This window comes from Phasianus colchicus, chromosome 13, assembly GCF_987193195.1.
Source record: "Phasianus colchicus chromosome 13, bPhaCol1.hap1.1, whole genome shotgun sequence".
In the NCBI taxonomy this organism is placed as follows: Eukaryota; Metazoa; Chordata; class Aves; order Galliformes; family Phasianidae; genus Phasianus; species Phasianus colchicus.
In genome coordinates this window covers 19,239,877-19,259,784 of record NC_143448.1, presented here as the reverse complement: position 1 = coordinate 19,259,784, position 19,908 = coordinate 19,239,877, and the positions used below count along the sequence as shown (strand labels likewise).

At 63.7% G+C, this 19,908-nt stretch overlaps 3 protein-coding genes across 7 annotated transcripts; 1 reads left to right on the top strand and 2 right to left on the bottom strand.

Moving 5' to 3' along the window:
- Positions 1–1,442: 1,442 nt before the first annotated feature.
- LOC116243675 (cadherin-1) lies at positions 1,443–9,565 on the bottom strand. Of its 2 annotated transcripts, XM_031615035.2 has the most exons (16): positions 9,394–9,564; positions 9,204–9,318; positions 5,412–5,638; positions 5,162–5,296; positions 4,899–5,054; positions 4,689–4,833; positions 4,400–4,575; positions 4,162–4,290; positions 3,887–4,072; positions 3,555–3,799; positions 3,336–3,478; positions 3,031–3,255; positions 2,613–2,834; positions 2,406–2,536; positions 2,028–2,171; positions 1,443–1,915 (listed from the first exon to the last, which is right to left on the bottom strand). In XM_031615035.2, exons 1-16 carry the CDS (start codon positions 9,472–9,474, stop codon positions 1,703–1,705), a joined length of 2,673 nt encoding a protein of 890 aa, XP_031470895.1. In that variant the 5' UTR covers positions 9,475–9,564; the 3' UTR covers positions 1,443–1,702. The 2 variants fall into 2 exon arrangements, with proteins under 2 accessions (XP_031470895.1, XP_031470894.1); XM_031615034.2 differs by having other exon boundaries at positions 3,555–4,072; positions 9,394–9,565.
- A 566-nt stretch (positions 9,566–10,131) lies between these two features.
- On the bottom strand, positions 10,132–16,137 carry LOC116243676 (B-cadherin). Of its 2 annotated transcripts, none has more exons than XM_031615036.2 (15): positions 15,973–16,137; positions 14,340–14,461; positions 14,148–14,267; positions 13,410–13,565; positions 13,191–13,335; positions 12,896–13,071; positions 12,696–12,824; positions 12,438–12,623; positions 12,117–12,361; positions 11,898–12,040; positions 11,464–11,688; positions 11,160–11,378; positions 10,941–11,071; positions 10,716–10,859; positions 10,132–10,604 (listed from the first exon to the last, which is right to left on the bottom strand). In XM_031615036.2, exons 1-15 carry the CDS (start codon positions 16,091–16,093, stop codon positions 10,392–10,394), a joined length of 2,475 nt encoding a protein of 824 aa, XP_031470896.2. In that variant the 5' UTR covers positions 16,094–16,137; the 3' UTR covers positions 10,132–10,391. The 2 variants fall into 2 exon arrangements, with proteins under 2 accessions (XP_031470896.2, XP_090005630.1); XM_090149504.1 differs by lacking the exon at positions 15,973–16,137 and adding an exon at positions 14,791–15,797.
- Positions 16,138–16,391: 254 nt separating this feature from the next.
- On the top strand, positions 16,392–19,905 carry LOC116243717 (cadherin-1-like). Of its 3 annotated transcripts, none has more exons than XM_090149512.1 (9): positions 16,392–16,622; positions 16,731–16,960; positions 17,068–17,223; positions 17,289–17,433; positions 17,547–17,722; positions 17,832–17,966; positions 19,146–19,288; positions 19,383–19,518; positions 19,751–19,905. In XM_090149512.1, exons 2-9 carry the CDS (start codon positions 16,745–16,747, stop codon positions 19,838–19,840), a joined length of 1,197 nt encoding a protein of 398 aa, XP_090005638.1. In that variant the 5' UTR covers positions 16,392–16,622; positions 16,731–16,744; the 3' UTR covers positions 19,841–19,905. The 3 variants fall into 3 exon arrangements, with proteins under 3 accessions (XP_090005638.1, XP_090005639.1, XP_090005637.1); XM_090149513.1 differs by lacking the exon at positions 16,392–16,622 and adding an exon at positions 16,643–16,730 and having other exon boundaries at positions 16,814–16,960; XM_090149511.1 differs by lacking the exon at positions 16,392–16,622 and having other exon boundaries at positions 16,659–16,960.
- Positions 19,906–19,908: the final 3 nt, after the last annotated feature.

The following is a 19,908-nucleotide window of genomic DNA, read 5'->3' as shown; positions in this document are numbered from 1 at the left end:
TGAGGGCTGGCAGCTCTTTGTCTGTCCCTGCTTTCCAGTCCCGCGTTGCACGGGTCCAGTAGCGCTCAGCGCTGCGGCAAAGCGGGTATTTCAGGAAAGCTCCCACCTGCCAGGTGCCACCTGCGGGCACGGGAGAGGGATAACCCACGCAGCTGCCCCATCTCAGCAGCAGCCTTGTTGTGATCAGCGTGTGGAGGAGGACTGCGAGGTGAGGAGCGTTCCCAGGGCTGCTGCCAAGTGTTCGCTGCCTTTGGAGTAAACAGATAAGGAGTGCGCTGCAGAGCACGCAGTTCAGCACCTTGCCTGGCTCCGGCTGTAGCCAGAATGTACACGAATGAATCCTCAGCTTGTCTTCTGGGTGGCTATGTGGCTAAAGGCACGCAGGCCCTGTGGGGCAGTGTTCTGGTTTGTGTTTCCTTATAGGGCAGTGAGCAGAGCCATTACAGGCTTGGGCAAACATCAGCGATAGCAGCCTTGCCTGTGCCACAGTCCCACGCAGGTCAGTGGGGCAGGGCGTTATGCACAGGGTGCAGCTCCTGGGATAAAGAACTTTGATGTGAGTCCAATTTTCACACAGTCTGCTGCTCTTCCCTTCCCTAGGGCCTGCCTAGGCAGCAGAGTAAAAACTTGACTGCTATTAGATACGGTTGTGCTTCTCCTCAGCCTTGTGCTGGGAAAACACGTGCTCCGATATGAATCCATCTCCTCTTGAGCAGAGTTGATATAAAGAACAGGGCTGCAGTTAGCATTTTGTTTCTCTCTGGCACTTTGGAGGCAGCAGCAGCCACAGCCACTCCAAGGAAGCACCATGGGGCAGCGCTGCCGGCAGAGGCAGATGCAGAGAACAGAGCTGCTGGTTTTCTTACAATTTATTCTTTCAATTTTATATAAAAATCATTCCATCAATTAACACTTAGACAATTGCTGGCCTTGCAGCGTGCATCGGGCCCTTTTCCCATATTTAAAATACAAAACAACAGCTAGACACGGAGTTCAGAGTTTAAGTAAAGCCACTTGATTTCAGAAAGCACCTCTCATTAACAGAACAATAATTACAAACGACATAGATGGAAATAACATCATCACCTGTTATACAAAAAAATAGAAATCTGCCTGTAAGTACTATATCAAATATAATTCTCTCGTGTATCATGCAAAGAGAACGGCACATCATTGGGCTGTGTGATTGATCACCCACCCTGCGCTGCACATGCATGAGCAGCTCCACACAAAGGCATCCCAACCATCCCAAACCCTGAGCGTGGCGGTGATGTCGGGGTTGGGAGCATGAGGTATTATGGAGAGTGCTGGAGAAACCCCTTCCTCTGTAGCAAAGGGAGAGAGGCAGCGGGGCCTCTTTCCTTGCAGGGGGAGAGATGCTGAGCACCAGCCATGTGGTGGGGGCTGTGGGATTCAGGCACTGGGAGCTGACCCAGGAGCAGCGCACCTCCAGGCCAGGGAGCGCCTGCCACCAGCCTGTTCCCAAGGTGCCCTGTGTGGGGCTGAGAGGGCAGGAAAAGCGTGGGCTCCCCAAAAGCCTCCAGCCCCGGTGACCCTGAGCTTTCCCTGCACCGAAGGGGAGGGATGCGAGTGACGGATCCAACGCTGTTGGAGGGGGCTTTGGCTGCAACAGCCAGTGCATGTCCGAGGGGGTGAAACGGCAAGAGCCATGTGGCGGGCCAGCCAAGGGGACGAGGGCTGCCTAGTCATCGTCCTCCCCGCCGCCATAGAGCTCCGCCAGCTTCTTGAAGCGGTTGCCCCACTCGTTGAGGTAGTCGTAGTCCTGGTCCTGGTCGGAGGCGGAGGAGTTGAGGGAGCTGAGCGAGGTGGCCTCCGAGCCGCCGCCCTCGTAGTCGAACACCAGCAGCGAGTCGTAGGGGGGGGCCGTGGGGTCCGTGTCGGCCGCCTTCAGGTTCTGGGGGGGGGCAGAGGAAGGGCTCACCCGCTGCTCCCCCCGGCCTCAGCCCTACGGGATGGGAACGCTGCGGGGCAGCCCAGCAGAGCCAGCACGGACGGCTGGGGCTCACCTCATCGATGAAGTTTCCGATCTCATCGGGGTTGGCGGGCCGGGGCCGGTACTGGGGGGCAGCCATCAGCGGGGGGGCCACATCATTGCGGATCACCTCGGGACGGGCGTCCAGGCCGCGGTGCAGCTGGCTCAGGTCGTAGTCCTGTGTGGGGACGGAGCAGAGAGCATGAGAGGACAGCAGTGTGACGCTTGAGGGAGGCTGTAGGCACTGCTGCTCTGGGGCAGAATGAACCAGGGGCTTTGCAGGGGGGATTGAGAGCTTTGTGCTTGCCAAACATCCCTCATGGCTACAGCAGGACCCTGGAGGACCATCTGCCATAGGGACAGTGCTGCGAGGATCCCGTGGGCAGCACTGTGAGCCGGCACGCAGTCCCACCTGGTCCTCCTCGCCGCCGCCCTCCTCATCGTAGTTGTAGACATTGTCCCGCATGTCATCCTCGGGTGGCAACAGTGGCTCCTTCTCCACTTTGCGTCGCCGGGCAAAGAGCAGCAGCAGCAGCAGCAGAACTGCGAGCAGAGAGCATGGCATCAGGGCTGCGAGGGGAAAGCAGCCCCATCCACATCCCCATCACACCATACTCACTCAGCAGGGCCAGGATGCCCCCCAGGATGCCCAGGATGGCAGGGACGCCCAGCCCACCGACGATGTACGACCTCCGCTCGCAGTTCTTGGCTGTCCCTTCACACTCACACACCTGGGCTTTCACCTGCGTCACCTGCGCCTTGCCCTGGCTGTCCGTCAGCTTCAGGAAGATGTTGTACTCGCCCGGCTCCAGCTCCTTTTTCAGGCTCAGGGCCAGCTCATCTTGTGCAAGAGAGAGGAGATCGGGCTCAGAGCTGTCCCCAGGTGTGGGGACACTATCAGGACTCTGCCCCATGGCAGCTCCCCATCATGCAAGCCAGCAGAAGCTCAGTGCTGGTGGCATTCAGGGTAGCACAGAAAGGCAGGATCTGGCCCTTGCTCAGTGTCCCCTCATTGCCCTGCACCCCGCAGCACCTACCTTGGCCCCTTATCGCAACAGTCCAGTTGTTGCTGGAACCATGCTCCAGTGCTGCCTTGAAGGGGTAGGTATGTGGGGGCAAGTCCTTGTCAACAATGCTCAGCATCTGCTGCTCCGGCTGCCGACTGCAGATCTCAAAGGACCGGGGCTCTGGCGTGGGCCCGTTGTCATTCACATCCTGGAGGAGCAGCAGCAGCGTCCCCGTACCGGTGGCATCCGGTATCCCTACAAAGCCAGACATTAGTGAGGTGGAGAGCCCACATCCCCAGAGCTTCCAGCTGCCTACAGTGGAGGCACAGCCTCACCATTGTCCACAGCCAGGATGATAGCCTTGTATGTACTGTTGATGGCGTGCACCGACTCGCGGTCCAGTGGCTGGGCAGCCGTGATGATGCCGTTCTCCTGGTCAATAGCCAGCCAGCCTGCCGGGTCGCTGCCCATGCGGTACCTGGGCGGAGGGAGCTGTCAGGGGGGGTTCAATGCCCATCCCATGCTCTCTCTCTGCCAGCCAAGCCCCCACTCACGTGATTTTCTGCCTCACGTCCCTGTCAGGGTCTTGGGCTGTGTAGGATGTAACCTCGTGCCCCACTGGTAGGTCCTCTGATACCCCCACCCTCTTGATAGGGGGCACAAAGACAGGAGGCTCATTCACGTCCAAGACAGTCACCAGGACACTGGCGGTGGACAGTGTGATGGGCACGGACAGGGGCACTTTGTTCTCCACCGTCACCACCAGGTCATAGCGGTTCTTGGTCTCGTAATCCAGGCCCTGCAGGGTAGGGAAAGGGGTTGAGGTGGCAGTGGGGCTGGTGGGGACATGGCCCACACTGGGGCCATCGGCAGTGACGTGACTCACCTTGGCTGTCCTCAGGATGCCATTGTTGGTGCTGGGGTCGGTGGTAATGCTGAAAGCACCATCCTGGTCTCCACTCTTGATGTGGTAAACAGCTTGCCAGGCTGGGGAGCCTGGTGCGTCTTGGTCCGTCACGGTCAGCCTGGCCACCTCTATACCCGGCTTGTTCTCTTCCACCACCCCTTCATACTGCAGAGAGGGCACAGGGGTGGTCACATGTGGGCAGCCTGGGGAGGGCAGCAGCTGGTGGGAGCCAGCAAGGGTGAGGGAGCACATACCATGGTAGGTTTGAAGATGGGAATATTGTCGTTGGCATCCGTGACCTCAATGATGGCCGTGGCAGTGTTGGACAGGCCCTTGCCCTCCTGGTCCGTGGCCTGGACAATCAGTGTGTAGTTGGGAGTGGTCTGCAAGATGAGGTCACACCATCAGAGGCCCCGCATCCCCACAGCGCGTCCCACCACCCCTCTGTGCGTGGGCTGTGTGCCTGCCGTGGGGCACGAGGAGAGCGCCCACCTCCCGGTCCAGCCCCGTGCCCAGCACGCTGATGATGCCCTTGGCCGGGTCGATGGTGAACATCTGCGGGTGCGGGCTGGGCGGCTGCTGGCTGACGATGGAGTAGCTGACGATGCCATTGTCGGTGTTCACCGCGTCGTCCGCGTCCGTGGCGTTCACGGTCATCACGGAGGTGCCTGGGCAGAGCGAAGAGCCGGGCAGACGTCACTCGTGGGACGCGGCACCGCCGCCCCCAGCACCGCTCCGCACCGGGGCTCCCGGCCCCCCGCCTGCCCGCCGGTCCCCGCACCCGGCTTCGCGTTCTCCTCGATGTAGCCGACGAAGACCTCCTTGATGAACACGGGCCTGTTGTCATTCTGGTCCATCACCGTGATGATGATCTCCATGGGGTCCTCCACGGGCTGCCCGCTGGCCGACACGGCGTGGGAGAAGAGCTGCGGGGGCACCGTCAGCCCGCACGGCCCCGCACGGCCCCGCCCGCCCCGCGGCCCCCACTCACGGTGTAGCGATCGATCTTCTCCCGGTCCAGCTGCTCGGTCACCTCCAGCCACCCCGTCTCGCGCTCGATGACGAAGATGCCCACGGGTGGGCTGTCCGCGCCCTGCCCCGTGATGCTGTAGTACACCTTGGACTCCTTGTCCTTGTTGGATTTGATCTGGCGGCGAGGCGGGGCGGTGAGAGGGGACACCCGCGGGCCGGTGCCCGTCCCCGTGATGCTGTGCTCAGCCCGGCCGGGGGGCGGCTCGGCCCTCAGCCCCGTACCTGCACCAGCTTCATGGGGTAGGGCCCCCGGTGGTTCTCGAGGCAGCTGATGGGGGGGATGACCCAGTCCCTCTTCTGCCTCCGGAGGAAGCCGGAGTCGTGCTTGGGGAAGGTCAGCACAGCTGGCGTCATGTCCTGCAGGAACAGTGGCTCGTCTCGGTGCCTGCGGCGGCGCAGAGCAGCCCAGAGGCACGTGCTGTTCTCAGCCCCAAAGAGTGGGGCTGCAGTGACTGTGGGGATTTCACTTCACCTGCAGGTGGTGGTCGTGATGGTGGCGGTGCCTCTGCCTGCCCACAGTCACCCGGGCTGAGTGCCTCTTGCCCGTGGCGTCCCGTGCGTAGATGATGAAGCTGATCTTCCTCCCATGGAGCATCAATGGCCGTTTCGTTGAGACGGTGCCATCCACATTCACCTTGAAGCGTGTATCAGTCGGGAAATACACGGCCCACGGCCGCCCACCGCAGGCTGCAAAGCTCACTGCGGGCAGAGGGAGAGCGTGGGCAGGAGCCCCACCGTGCACAGCACATCCCCGTGCACAGCACATCCCCGTGCACACCAGCATGCACAAGAAAGCATAGGCACAGAGCATCCCTTCACACTGCACTGTGAGCAGTGCAGCCTATGTGTGGCACATTGTACAATCATAGAATTGTTCTGGTTGGAAAACACCACTGAGATCCCCAACCCATCCCACCATGACCATTAACTGCATCCCTCAGTGCCACATCTCCACAGTCCTTGAACACCTCCAGGGATGGTGACTCCACCACTCCCTGGGTAGCCGATGCCAACACATCACCGCTCTTTCAAAGAAAGTTCTCCTAATACCCAACCTCAATGTTATCCATCCTTGCCACATGGCATGGTGTGTCCATGCAGCACGTGTCCCCATAGCACCACTGCTGCCCTGCTCGTGGCAGTGGGCAGAGGGTGCTGTGCCGCTGCTCCGGTTGCTTTTCAAATCAAAACAAGGGCTGTGTCTGGCTCTGATATGCTGGCTCACGGCCACACCAGCAGCCGACTGGGGCACGAATCTGTGCGGTGGGGAAGGTGCACCCAAAGATGTGTGACAGCAGCTGTGGCACCCCTGCTGCCCAAACATCTGTACAGACCTCTATCCCCTCTGCCGTTTGGGGTTCTTTTGGGACAGATGGCACTCCGGTGTCACCCCTCTGGGTCACGGTGTGAGCTCCAGCACTGGCGACGCAGGTCTGGCACTGCTCACAGCAGGGACCGGCATGCCAGGGCTGAGGACAGCCTTGGGGGGGAGGGACCGCGCAGCTCTGCGGCGAGCAGCAGCATCACATGAGCCATGGCCGCATGGCTGGAACTGCCAGAACAAACGCTCCTTTGTCTGGGGATGTTTTGTTTTAGCCAGCAGCACCCAGCCTGGGTCCCCTTGACCTGCGCACCCTCGGCTCCTGCATGGCTGTACAGCACGCGGGGTACCGTGATGGCACAACAGTGTGCCCAGGGTGGGAAGCACGGAGGTGGGCTCCTCTGGACTCCCCAGGGGCAGCCGTCACTGCCGGGACCTGTCCCAGCGTCCCGTGTTACATCAGCCCGCAGGCAGCCCAGGAATTCAGAGACAACAACGAGGGGGAGGTGATGGCAGAGCTGGGCTGGGGGCTGCTTTCTCACCGCCGTGCGCCGCTCCCTGCGGGGCGATGCCAACCCAGGCGGGACCCCCGGCCAGGCCGGGACAGCCGGTGGTGCCGGCTATGCAGGGCTGTGCTGGGGCATGCCGGGCGCTCCCGCACCGTGGGCTCGCAGTGGGGAGGTGCCCCATCCCTGCGGGCACCCGGCACCTGGCACCCGGCCGGCGGAGCGCACCGTGCTCAGCACCCGGCCCCGCACCGACGCGGTGCAGCGAGCACACCGTGCTCAGCACCTGGCCCCGCACCACTGCTCAGCTCCCCCTCTCCCCCTCTGCGCCCGGCCGTGCACAACCTGTTTTTCCAGCTCCACACTTGAAAGCCAACCCCTCCCAGCCCCATTCTCCCCAGGGCACGGAGCCAGTGGGGCCTCGGCGGGGCGTGGGGTCGAGCTCGGGGGCTCCTACACTGCAGGAGGCAACTGAGTGCTCCTGCTTTCCTGGACCCTGAAATGCGTTTGGCCATGGGGCCAAAATCAGTGAATTACCGGCTCAAAGCTGGGGCCGGGGAGTGAACCCTCCACGCTGGGCTGGGATCTGGGAACACTAAGCTACCTCCATTCTGCTGTGACACAGGAAAGTGTCTCACCCGGGCTGGGCGCAGGGTGAGTCACAGGCACAGCCAAGTGCCACCATCCCAAGGCTCTTCCCTGTCCCCACGCAGGTTGTGCAAGTGTGGCTGTGCTGGGGCGGAAGCTGGTGGCAGGGGGAAGCAACGTCAGCCCATGAGCAGCCGGGGTGAAAGTGCTGTAAGAACACTGTAAGCCACATGTCCCGCCAGGGACTGACATCACCGAGTTTCACCGTGACTTCAGACTCTCGAGGTTTCTCCCATTTGGGGCTGATCCGGGACCTACGCAACTGGGGAGTGTCACACCTGGCTGCACACCTGTATTTCTCCCATAAAGTGCCATACCGACATAGCCAAGGTCTCCTTGAGAGCTCCTTCCTGGGATCTGCCATCCCATCCCCTACCTGGGGACTCTTTGTGCAGTAAGTGAGGCTGAATACGGCCCCAGGGATGCAGGGCAGGTGCTGTCCATCCTTCCCTTGGGGTGTGGGGCAGCAGCAGCCCCAGCACCCACTGGAAAGCATCGTTCCGTGCAGCTTTTACAGCCTGCATTAACATGGAGGAAATTGCTCCTTCCTCCACTGAGCCCTTTCATCAGCCGGGCAGTTGCAGCGCCGTCGGGAAGCCCAGAGCTGCACCCAACCCGGCCCCTGGAGCACCCACTGATGTTCACCACCCCAGCGCCACTCGGGGCCAATCCAGACCTGTCTGACTGCAAACACAGTGCTCGGCTCATCAGATAATTACAGGGCAGCTCATCAGCCTGCCCGTGCTGTACCACAAATGGGGCTTTTGAAGGGCTGCACGGCACGGAGGGCACGGCACGATGCTCTGTGGCCAGGCATTGCGGCAGCAGCGCTGGCACGCGTGGGCAGACTCAGACACCCTCCTCCCACACAAGTCCTCTGTCACCGGCCCCAGACGGGAAGTGCTGGTGCTCAGCAGCCGGGGATTTCCAGCTGGGAGCCAATGCTGTGTGCTGGGGAAGTGCCGCTTGGCACGCAGCTGCTCTTCACCCTGGTGTCAGGCACTGCCCCAATGGGCACAGCCTGCTTGTGCTTGCACAGCTTTGGTAAATGATTAACTGGCAGAAAGCTCACAATGTATTCGATACAGTGCAGGGTTCAGCTCCCAGCCCCGATACTCCCCAGCGTGGGCGAAACTCAGACTGGAGCTCCTCAGCCACCCTTCCCAAGAACCACTGCCTGCACCCACACACGGCTCCGCACCAGGACGGGTGCTTGGTGCTGGGATGTGGGCTTGGTGCTGATGTGTGCTCGGTGCTGGGATGTGGGCTCGATGCAGGTTCAGGGCCGGGCTCCATGCCCCACACCCAGCCTGCCGGCCCGAACAAGCCCGCTCTGCCTGACTCAGCACCGCCCGCCTCGGTGCTGCTGGGAGAGGCACCCACTGCCCCCACGCGCCCTCGCCCCGGCACCTGCACCACCTGGCTGCTCGGGGAGCTGGGACACATAGGCACGGTTGTGTGTGCCCATGGCCACCAGCATTGAACTGGGCAGAGTGCAGCCAACCCTGACACCACGCAGGGCACATGGGCACTTAGCCACGGCTTTGTTCCCCATGGCTACCCTCGGTGCCACGCACGCTGCCCACCCCCACAACCATATTTCTATGCCACTTTGCCACGCATCGAGCCTGTCCCATCAGGAACACCTTTGTCCTTGGTACCAGCCACCCTTGGTACCAGGCACTGAGCTTGTCCCCATGTATCTCATCACCTTCGGTATCGCACACCCAACCCATCCTCATGACCACAGCTCTGTACCCACAACCCCAGCTGCCCGGCAAGGTCCTACCTCGTCCCAGCTCCCTGCCCGCCGCCACGCTGTCCCGGGGCACACTGAAGGTGAAGGTCTCTGCAGCAAAGCCGGGCTGGCAGGGGGCTGCCTCATCACACCGCCGGCCACACACCTGTCCGAGAGAGGCGTCAGCCCTTTCCCCTTCTGTCTCCTCCTGTCCCCTCCGTCCCGCCCGGCAGCCCCGCACCTGGAGCAGCAGCAGCAGCAGCACCAACACGGGGAAGCGCTGCAGGGCGGTGGAACCCCTGCAACCCCACCGCCGCCCCATGGCTCAGGGACCGGGCCGGTACCGCTGCGGACGGAGCTGCCGAGCTCTGCTTCCGTCGAGCGCAGGTGGGAGCGCCCCGCCCGCAGGTGTTGGCCCCGCCGGGCCCCTCCCCGCCCCGCTCCGCCTCACCAGGGCCGCCCCGTCCCGCCCGCCCCGTCCCACGGCGCCTTCCACGGGCACGCGGCCCACGGGGGGATGAGGGGGCGGTGGGGTCGGTCCCCTCCCTCCAGCTGCCGCCCCTTCTGCGAACTGCGGTGCTCCTTTGCGTCCCGGGGTGAGCAGCGACCCTCAGTGCCACCGCAGCCCCCGCGGCTGCAGCGGGACAAAGTCCGCACGGCGGTCGCTGGGGCTGCCGAGCTGGGACAGCGGCTGAGCCCCGGCCGTGGCGCGGGAGCAGCGCTGCTCGTTTCCCCTTAGGCGCGGTGCTCAGCCGGCGTGGTTAATGCAGCTAAGTTGTTTAATGCACTTATTGCTGAGCGCCAAGCAGGCAGAGAGCCCTGGGGATGGGCAGTGCTGCTCCCTGAGCTCCCCATCGCTGCGCACAGGGGATTGGGCAGTGCCAGCCCCTGCCCCGAGGGTCCCCGCGTGAGGAGGGTCTGGCTCTGAGCCCCGTTAGCGCACATTCCCCAGAATCACAGCACAAGAGAGAGCAAGATCTTAAAAAAGAAAAAAAGGAAAGCCACATCCTTTATTAAAACTTCTTTAAAACTTCTACAGACCCCAGCTCAGCCCACCGGTACCATCTCACTACATTAAACTCATGTTTTCCTTAAAAAAAAAAAAAAAGTTGAAACACACAGGAGGAAGCCAAGGCTGCTTTGGGCAGCACGGGGAGTGCAGGAGAGGGCAGCACGGCCCCAAGGCACGGGCAGGGTAAGGCTTTGGGCAGCAGCAGCACTGGGGGGGGGGGGGCAGGGCTATTCATCGTCCTCCCCGCCGCCATAGAGCTCCGCCAGCTTCTTGAAGCGGTTGCCCCACTCGTTGAGGTAGTCGTAGTCCTGGTCCTGGTCGGAGGCGGAGGAGTTGAGGGAGCTGAGCGAGGTGGCCTCCGAGCCGCCGCCCTCGTAGTCGAACACCAGCAGCGAGTCGTAGGGGGGGGCCGTGGGGTCCGTGTCGGCCGCCTTCAGGTTCTGGGGGGGACAGAGGAAGGGCTCACCCGCTGCTCCCCCCGGCCTCAGCCCTACGGGATGGGAACGCTGCGGGGCAGCCCAGCAGAGCCAGCACGGACGGCTGGGGCTCACCTCATCGATGAAGTTTCCGATCTCATCGGGGTTGGCGGGCCGGGGCCGGTACTGGGGGGCAGCCATCAGCGGGGGGGCCACATCATTGCGGATCACCTCGGGACGGGCGTCCAGGCCGCGGTGCAGCTGGCTCAGGTCGTAGTCCTGTGTGGGGACGGAGCAGGATGAGGTTGACGCCCAGGGAGCGCTGCAACTCCTCCCCACGGCCTCGGGCCCGGCCCTCACCTGGTCCTCCTCACCCCCACCTTCCTCCCCGTAGTAGAAGATGTTGTCCCTCGTGTCGTCCTCGGGCAGCAGCAGCGGCTCCTTCACCACCTTCCTCCTCCTCACCAAGAGAAGCAGCAGCAGCAACACGACTGCAGGAGAGGAGCTGCATCAGTGCTTCATCCCCCATGCTGCATCCTTGGGTCCCTCCCACGCCCCACAAAGCAGGTGGGCACTCACGCAGCAGGGCCAGCACGGCGCCCAGCACGGCGAGCACGATGGGCACACCGGTATCCACCCGCGGCTTCTGGGCACAGCTCTCCACCCGGCCCTGGCAGTCGCACACTTGCGCCCTGATGACGGTGACCTGGTCCTTGCCCTGGCGGTCGAAGAGCCGCAGGTAGACGCTGTACAGGTTCTGCTCCAGGGGCTCCGTCAGCCACAAGGCAACCGTGTCACCTGCATGGGATAGGTGACAAGCTTCACTTCACCACATTGGCTCATGTGGGACCACGTGCACCACCACCTCGAGTCTCCACGTTACCTCCATTGCCAACCTCCACTGCCCAGCTGTCCCCAGAGCCGTGGCTCAGCTCAGCACGGAATGGCCCGGTGTTGGGGGGCAGGTCCCGGTCGGTGATGGTCAGCACCTGGGGCACAGGGCTGCGATTACAGATGATGATGTCACGGGGCTCAGGCTCAGGGCCGTGGTCATTGACATCCAGCAGGGTGAGGAGCAGTGTGCCGGTGCCTGTGGCAGGTGGCAATCCTGCAGGGAGAAGTGGGGCTGGTAAGGGACACTCTGCAGTGGGACTCCCATGCTGGCAGAAGGCTTTATGGGCAACGCAGGCACCACTCCCTGCCCTGGGGCTGAGCAGGACGCAGCCCCGTGATACCAGCAGCACATGTCCCTCATGTGGGACTGCAGCCTGATGGGAACGTGGAAACAAGGGCCCCTTTCACAGCCGCCGCACTCACCGTCATCCACAGCCAGCAGCACAGCCATGTAGGTGCTGTTCTTGGTGAACGGGGATTCACGGTCCAGCTGCTCCCGTGCTGTGATGAGGCCATTCTCAGGGTGCACGGCCAGCCAGCCTGCAGGGTCACTGCCCATCACGTACCTGGGGGCACAGCAGGTTGGTCCTGCAGGGCATGGCAATAGGGATCCCTCTCTGACCCCAACCCAGCCCTGCTCACTTGATGCGCTGCTGCTGGGCTCTGTCAGGGTCCTGGGCTGTATAGGAGGCGAGGGGCTGCCCCAGTGGCACATCCTCCAGCACCTGGGCCAGCCGCAGCGGTGGGTCAAAGACGGGCGCCTCGTTCACATCCTCCACACTGACCGTCACTGTGGCCGTGGCTGTGGGCAGCTTGATGGCGAAGGGAGCTTCATTGACCACGGCCACGTAGAGCACGAACTGCCGCTTGGCCTCATAGTCCAGACCCTGTGGGAGGGGACAGGATGGGCAGCACCACCCACGGCTGATGGCTGTGGTACAGGAACAAGTAGGGGACACGCACCTTGGCCGTGCGCAGGACGCCCTCATTGCTGGCAGGGTCAGTGGTGATGGCGAAGGCACCGCCCTCATTGCCACGCACGATGGAGTAGACAGCACGCCACGCTGGTGTCTGTGGCTCATCCAGGTCCGTGGTAGTCAACCGGGCCACCTCCAGCTCGGCCTCATTCTCTGGCACAGCCGCCTCATACTGTGGATTAAGAATGGTCAGCACAGAGCCCACAGCACCAGGCACACCCTGCCCACATCCCAGCCACGGTACCATTTTGGGGTCAAACTCAGGGGCGTTGTCATTGACATCCGTGATCTCAATCACAGCCAGTGCCGTCGTGGTCAGCCCCTGCCCGTCCAGGTCGGCCGCCTGCATGGTCAGCGTGTACTCCCGCACGCGCTGTGATGGACAGACAGACATCAGCACCCAGAGCCACACTGCCAGGGCTGCCCCGCGGGCACGGGTCTCACCTCCCGGTCGAGGCCGCTGGCGATGACGCTGAGGGTGCCGGTGGCGCGGTTGACAGTGAACATGTGGGGATGGGGCTCCCGCGGCTCCTGGCTGAGGATGGAGTAGGCGATGACACCGTTGTAGGTCTCCACATCATCGTCAGCATCCATGGCGTTCACCTGCATCACCGAAGTGCCTGGGGGACAATGGGGGGTGTCTGTGTGAGTGGGGTGGGTATGGAGGACGGGGCACTCTCATCCCCGAGAGGGACGCATCGTGCAGGATGCAGAGCTTCCCCATGCAGCACAGCCCTACCTGGCAGCGCGCCTTCAGGCACAGAGCCTCGGAACACCTCCTGTGTGAACTGGGGCTTGTTGTCATTCTGGTCCGTCACCGTCACTATGATCTCCATCGGCTCCTCCACGGGTTTGCCATTCTCAGACACGGCATGGGAGTAGAGCTGCAGGGCAGAGGGGTGAGTGTGGAAACAGCACAGCACCGGTGTGAACCCAGCGCCCCACAGCAGGGACCTACGTGGTACTTGTCAATGTGCTCCCGGTCCAGTGGCTGCGTCACCTTCATCCAGCCTGTCTCCTTCTCAATGGTGAAGATGCCCTCGGGGGGAGCATCTGCCCCCTGCCCAGTGATGCTGTAGAAAATCTTTGCCTCCCGGTCCCGGTTGGATTTGATCTGGGAGGAGATGCAGTGATGCAGGGCTGTGCCTCCCCACTGCAGGGTGAGCAGCTCCCCACACACCCCTCAGCCATGGTATCCCAAACTGGCTGTGAGATCACAGAATCACAGAATGGCCAGGGTTGGTAGGGACCTCAAGGATCATGAAACTCCAACCCCCCTGCCACATGCAGGGCCACCAACCTCCTCATTTAATGCTAGACCAGGCTGCCCAGGGCCCCATCCAATCTAGCCTTGAACACTTCCAGGGACGGGGCATCCACAATCTCTCTAGGCAGCCTGTTTCAGTACCTCACCACTCTCTCTGTAAAGAATTTCCCCCTGATGTCCAACCTCAATCTCCCCTCCCTCAACTTAAAACCATTTCCCCTTGTCCTGCTGTTATCTACCCTTTCAAAGAGTTGATTCCCCTCCCCTCTGTAGGCTCCCTTTAGGTATTGAAATGCAGATCTGTGCCCATGGCCAGCATTCCGTGCCTTCAGTGCACACAGCCATGCCCAGCCTTGAAATCCCACCCAGACCCCTGGGAGATGCACATGGTCACAGCATCATCAACACCTCGGGGGGGGCCCTCCATACCTGAACCAAGTTTTTGGGGAAGGGACCCCTCTCATTCTCAGGAACTTTGATGGGAGGGATCACCCAATCCCTCTTCTGCCTCCTCAGAGCGGTGTGAGCGTGGGGGACATCAGGGACCTCCTGCAGGAAGGGGAGCAGTGATGGAGCGGCCACACGCGGTGGGTTTGGGGACGGGGCTGCCGAGAGCGTTACCTGCAGGGAGCGCCCGCTCCGCACGGGGACCCGCGGGCTGCTGGCATCCCGGGGAGCCACGGGCAGCGCCCCGACGTGGGGCTCCTCGATGCCATACAGCACCGTGCCGCCTCCTAAGGTCGCTGCAAGAGGCAGAGGGTCAGGGGGCCGGGAGGGGACGCAGCCCACTGCCCCCAGGAGCCGTTCTCAGACCCACACGCCACCCGGACGCCCGCAGGGCTCCACGTGCTCGCAGCCCAGCTCCAGGGAGAGGGATTGGGAAGGTCAGGGCCGCTCCCAGCACGGGGGCGGGCAGCAGCAGGAGCGCGCCTTGGCTTTGTTGCGGAGATTACGGGAAATTCCTGGGCACGCAGAGCCCTGCCCCGCACCTCCCACCTCAGCGTGTCCCCGCCTCGGGGCTCCCAGCTCCGACCCCCCCGGGCAGCGACTCCACCATCGCAGAGTCCCACACCTGCGGCCACACTGCAGCCCCGACCTCCAGCTCGGCAGTGCTGCGGGTTTAGGGGATTAGCAGCGCTAAGCTGCTCCGAGCACACTGCTGAGAGGCTGCCGGGGGAGATGGGAGTGGACGAGCAGAGCTGTGCCCGCGGGTCTCTGGGTGGGAGGAAATCCCTGGAGGGTCCCCTTATCCCCATACGGAGCTGGAGCCTGGAGAGAAGTGCTGGCGGCCCTTTATGGCGGACGATAAAGAAGATGCTGGGGCCGGAAAGGCCACAACCACACCACGGCTGGGACACGAGCCTCCGTGCCACAGGCAGCCCCCAGCCCTGGCTTCGGAGCTGCTCCCTGCAGAGGAGACGGGGCTGCAGCTGTGCTCCAGTACCAGCTCAGGGGATAGAGCCCCCCATTCTCGTACCCTCAGTGTTCTGGGGCACTGTGCCCCCCCACCCGCGGGGCTGTACCCCCAGCCCAGCCCTGCCCTGGTGCCAGTCCCACACCCGGCAGGAGCGGGGCCGTGGGCAGCGGCACGCAGCATCCGAACGGGCTGAGGTCAGGGCCTGGCACGAAGAGAGCACTTACAGCGAAGTGCTTTGAGTACTCCGCAGCCATTAGGCAGCGCTGGCTGCGGCCGCGGTTCCCGAGCAGCTCCGCTCCCCGGGGACGCCGACGAGTAAACACCGTGAGCAGCCCCACCGGCACCACGACGAGCCGCTGCCCCTCCCCACCTAGACCAGAGAACGGACCCCCGGGGCAGCCGCTCCCATCGCCCGTCCGCCACCGACCACCGACCCGAGGGGTCCCGGCGCCGCCCGGGAGCTCCCGGCCTCTCCCCTCTCCACGGCCGAACCGGAGACACCGACGGGACCCGAACGGCACCAGCAGCTCCCTCCCACTGCCCGGGGGATGCAGCCACCAAACGCCCGCCGAGGGTCGCCTCTCGGGGCGGAGAGCAGCCGGGAAAGGACCGCTCCCACTGCCCGGTGCCCTGAGCAGCCCCCGCCCCGCACCCCGACGGCATCGCCGGGCCCCATTTCCCCGGATCGGTGGGGGGGGCAAGACGGGAACTGCGCATCGCACCAAGAGGAACTCCGCCGCTCCTGGGGCAGCCTGCCCTACCCAGACGCGCGGTCCCGCACGGCGCGGCGGAACCCCGGCCCAACGATGCTCCCCGCGCCTCGACGGCACCGCTTACCGGGAGCCGGGAGCGATCCGCGGCGCGGCCCCGGGGGGGAGCACGGCCGAACCGGGGCGGCGGCGAGCAGCAAGAGGAGGAGGAGGAGGAGCGGGCAGAGCCCGGAGCGCGACCCGCACATGGCCCCGCCGCCACCGAGCAACGCGCCGCTCCAGGTGAGGCCGCGGCCGCGCAGGTACCGCCCGCTCCGCCCCGCCCCGCCCCGCACCCGCCCCGCATCTCCGGGAGCTCCGCCCGCTGCCGCCGCGCGCCCCCCGGTGCTTCCGTGCGGCCCCGTGAGAAGCGCCCCGGGACCCCCGGTGCCATTCGCAGTGCCCGTTTCTGGCACCCCCAGATCCTTTACCACGGGGCTGCGTGCGGTCGGTATGACCGGCAGGACCCGGCACTTGGCTGCGTTGGACCCCATCCCGTCGGCCTCTGCCCAGCGTCGTCCTCGAGCGGTGGGGCTCCTGCAGCCCAGTGCCTGTGTCCCAACCCCGGGCTGAGCGAGCGGCTCTGGCTGTTAAAGACAGACGCAAAGAAGGCACAGAGACCCTCACGCTTTCCTCAGCAACATCGTTCCCCGGTGCACCCAATAAAAGATGAGGGTTCGCCTCAGTCCTTTTGCAACCCAGTGCCCACGTGAGCTGTGCAGGGGCAGCGCTGCCAAGGTGAAAGTCCAGAACGGGAGCCGTGTTGGGTCAGCACTCAAACGAGTGCACAGCAGGGCTGAAGCCATGTCACCCCGAGCCTTCATCCTCTTCATCCTCCTCGTGCAGGTGGGACCCTCTGCATGGCGATGGAGGGCTGCAGGGAGAAGCAGCAGGGCTGGAACACAGCCCAGCTGCCATCCATCCTGCAGGACGCGGCGTTGAGTGTTCAGGTAGATGTGCTGACCTTCCCCAAGCACGACTCCGGCTTCCTCCGGAGGCAGAAGAGGGACTGGGTCATCCCCCCCATCAGCTGCCTCGAGAACCACCGGGGGCCCTACCCCATGAAGCTGGTGCAGGTACGGGGCTGAGGGCCGAGCCGCCCCCCGGCCGGGCTGAGCACAGCATCACGGGGACGGGCACCGGCCCGCGGGTGTCCCCTCTCACCGCCCCGCCTCGCCGCCAGGTCAAATCCAACAAGGACAAGGAGTCCAAGGTGTACTACAGCATCACGGGGCAGGGCGCGGACAGCCCGCCCGTGGGCATCTTCGTCATCGAGCGCGAGACGGGGTGGCTGGAGGTGACCGAGCAGCTGGACCGGGAGAAGATCGATCGCTACACCGTGAGTGGGGGCCGCGGGGCGGGCGGGGCCGTGCGGGGCCGTGCGGGCTGACGGTGCCCCCGCAGCTCTTCTCCCACGCCGTGTCGGCCAGCGGGCAGCCCGTGGAGGACCCCATGGAGATCATCATCACGGTGATGGACCAGAATGACAACAGGCCCGTGTTCATCAAGGAGGTCTTCGTCGGCTACATCGAGGAGAACGCGAAGCCGGGTGCGGGGACCGGCGGGCGGGCGGGGGGCCGGGAGCCCCGGTGCGGAGCGGTGCTGGGGGCGGCGGTGCCGCGTCCCACAAGTGACGTCTGCCCGGCTCTTCGCTCTGCCCAGGCACCTCCGTGATGACCGTGAACGCCACGGACGCGGACGACGCGGTGAACACCGACAATGGCATCGTCAGCTACTCCATCGTCAGCCAGCAGCCGCCCAGCCCGCACCCGCAGATGTTCACCATCGACCCGGCCAAGGGCATCATCAGCGTGCTGGGCACGGGGCTGGACCGGGAGGTGGGCGCTCTCCTCGTGCCCCACGGCAGGCACACAGCCCACGCACAGAGGGGTGGTGGGACGCGCTGTGGGGATGCGGGGCCTCTGATGGTGTGACCTCATCTTGCAGACCACTCCCAACTACACACTGATTGTCCAGGCCACGGACCAGGAGGGCAAGGGCCTGTCCAACACCGCCACGGCCATCATTGAGGTCACGGATGCCAGCAACCCCAGCAGCGATGACATCCTGAAGACCAACAAGGTGAGCTGCACCTCTCCTGGGCAGCCCTAGTGTGGATGAGGCTCTGGGCCGTTCCCCACAGCCCAGGAGGGAGCTGGGCTCCATCACGCGGGCAGCCACACCTCAGCACACTGCAGGAGACAGGCAGGTTGAACGAGCACAGCTCGTCCAGGTGAGACCCCAGGGGCTCAGCCCTGCTCTGGCACACCAACGTTCATCTGGGCTTGGGTCCACCAGCCCTGGGGCTGAGGTGCTGGGTGCTGTTGAGGCACCTGGGAGCGCTGCCCAGCACAGAGCCGCCTGCGCAGGCCGGCCCAGCCGGGGAGGAACGTGCTGGGATAGCGGCACTCGGCCCAGCAGCTCCGTGGGGAGGGCAGCCGGGGCAGGGGATGGCATTCTGAGTGGTGGCATCAGACGTGGGGAGCTGGAAGAGCAGGATGGAGGTAAGGCAGGTAAGCCACCGGGTGCCCTCACGTGCTGTTGTGCCTCCAGCACTGCCAGCTCAGCCAGCAGCCAAGGCCCACAGCTGGTTCTAGGCTGGAAGCAAGCACCCACCCCACTCCAGCACCCTCAGATCAGTGTCTATCAGCTGCCCCACTCTCTAGAGGGGCAGGTGCTCTGACCCTGCGCTGGCTGCCTGCCCCAGGCAGCCCAGGAGCACTTGCAGGGTTAATATCCACCACACGTGACACGGTGACACTGCAGATCAGTGCCGGCCGGGAAGGCGACGGGGACATGGCTGCTTCCAGGCAGCCAGCAGCATGCAGGCGCGGGGCTGAGCAGGAAGCCCGGCAGGCAGCCCTCCTTCCCAGCAGAACGCCCACACCAGGGGTAGCAGTGGTGCCCACAGCACGCAGGCGGCTGCTGGGCTGCAGCACAGCCCTGTGCCCCAACAGCTGGCCTCACGGAGTGGGAGGGTGGTGGGCACCTGTGTCTTGGGGGCACAGCACGGTGGTGGGGAGGGAGAAGTGCCAGAAGGGACCCAGCTGCACAGACACCAGCTTAGGGTGGGTGCATGGGGCACTTCCAGAGGGCTGGGGACATCCAGGGATGGGGGGGTGCCCAGCTGTGGCAGTGCCTACCCTGGGCTCCCCACCGCCCCCACTATTCGTGCCCTTGGTGCCAGTAGGCACAGCATGGTACTAGGGGGAGATGGATGGCATAGGCACAGCTCAGTGCTGCTCCCTTTCTGTGCCACAGGCTCCAGATAAGCCTGAGATGCTGAGCGGTTCCCTGACCACACACGTGCTGAACACGGCCACAGGGCTGCCCGCTGCCGGCCTCGCTCTGCGCCTGACACAGCTGGGAGAGCCAGGGGAACAGTGGACAGAGCTGGCACAGAGGTAGGAGAGTCAGCAGTAAGCAGTGGAGACTGCTGCCCACATCACCCACGGCAACTACCGGAGCTAGCCACATTCTGCTTCCTTCTGCTTTCAGGTGGACGGATGCAGATGGACGCTGTTTGCCCCTCCTGCCCCCTGGGCAGGCTGAGGCTGGCACCTATAAACTGCGCTTCGAGACAGCAGCTTACTGGAAAAGCCTGGGGTACAGCAGCTTCTACCCCTTCGTGGAGGTACCGTGGGCTGAGCATGGGGTCTGGGGTGCTGCTAAGAGCCAGCTCTGGTCACAGCAGGAGCTGCAGGGGTTCGCATGCTGTGTCCATGCTTGCAGGAGCTCACAATCCTCAACCACGCTCCTGCTGCACTGCCAGCACTGCTTGCAGGGATGCCCAGGCTACAGGCAGAAGAAGGCGGTGCTTTTGGCCGTGACTATAACCCACTCACCACCTCCCTGCTCTCCCCTAGGTTGTCTTCACCATCACTGACCCAGCCCAGAAGCTGCATGTCCCACTGCTGATCAGCCCCTACTCCTATACAACGTATCGGGGCAGCTAGGGCAAGGCATATCCTTGCTCCAGTGCCACAGGGGAACTACTTGGCTGATACCATTAAAGGATTCAAAC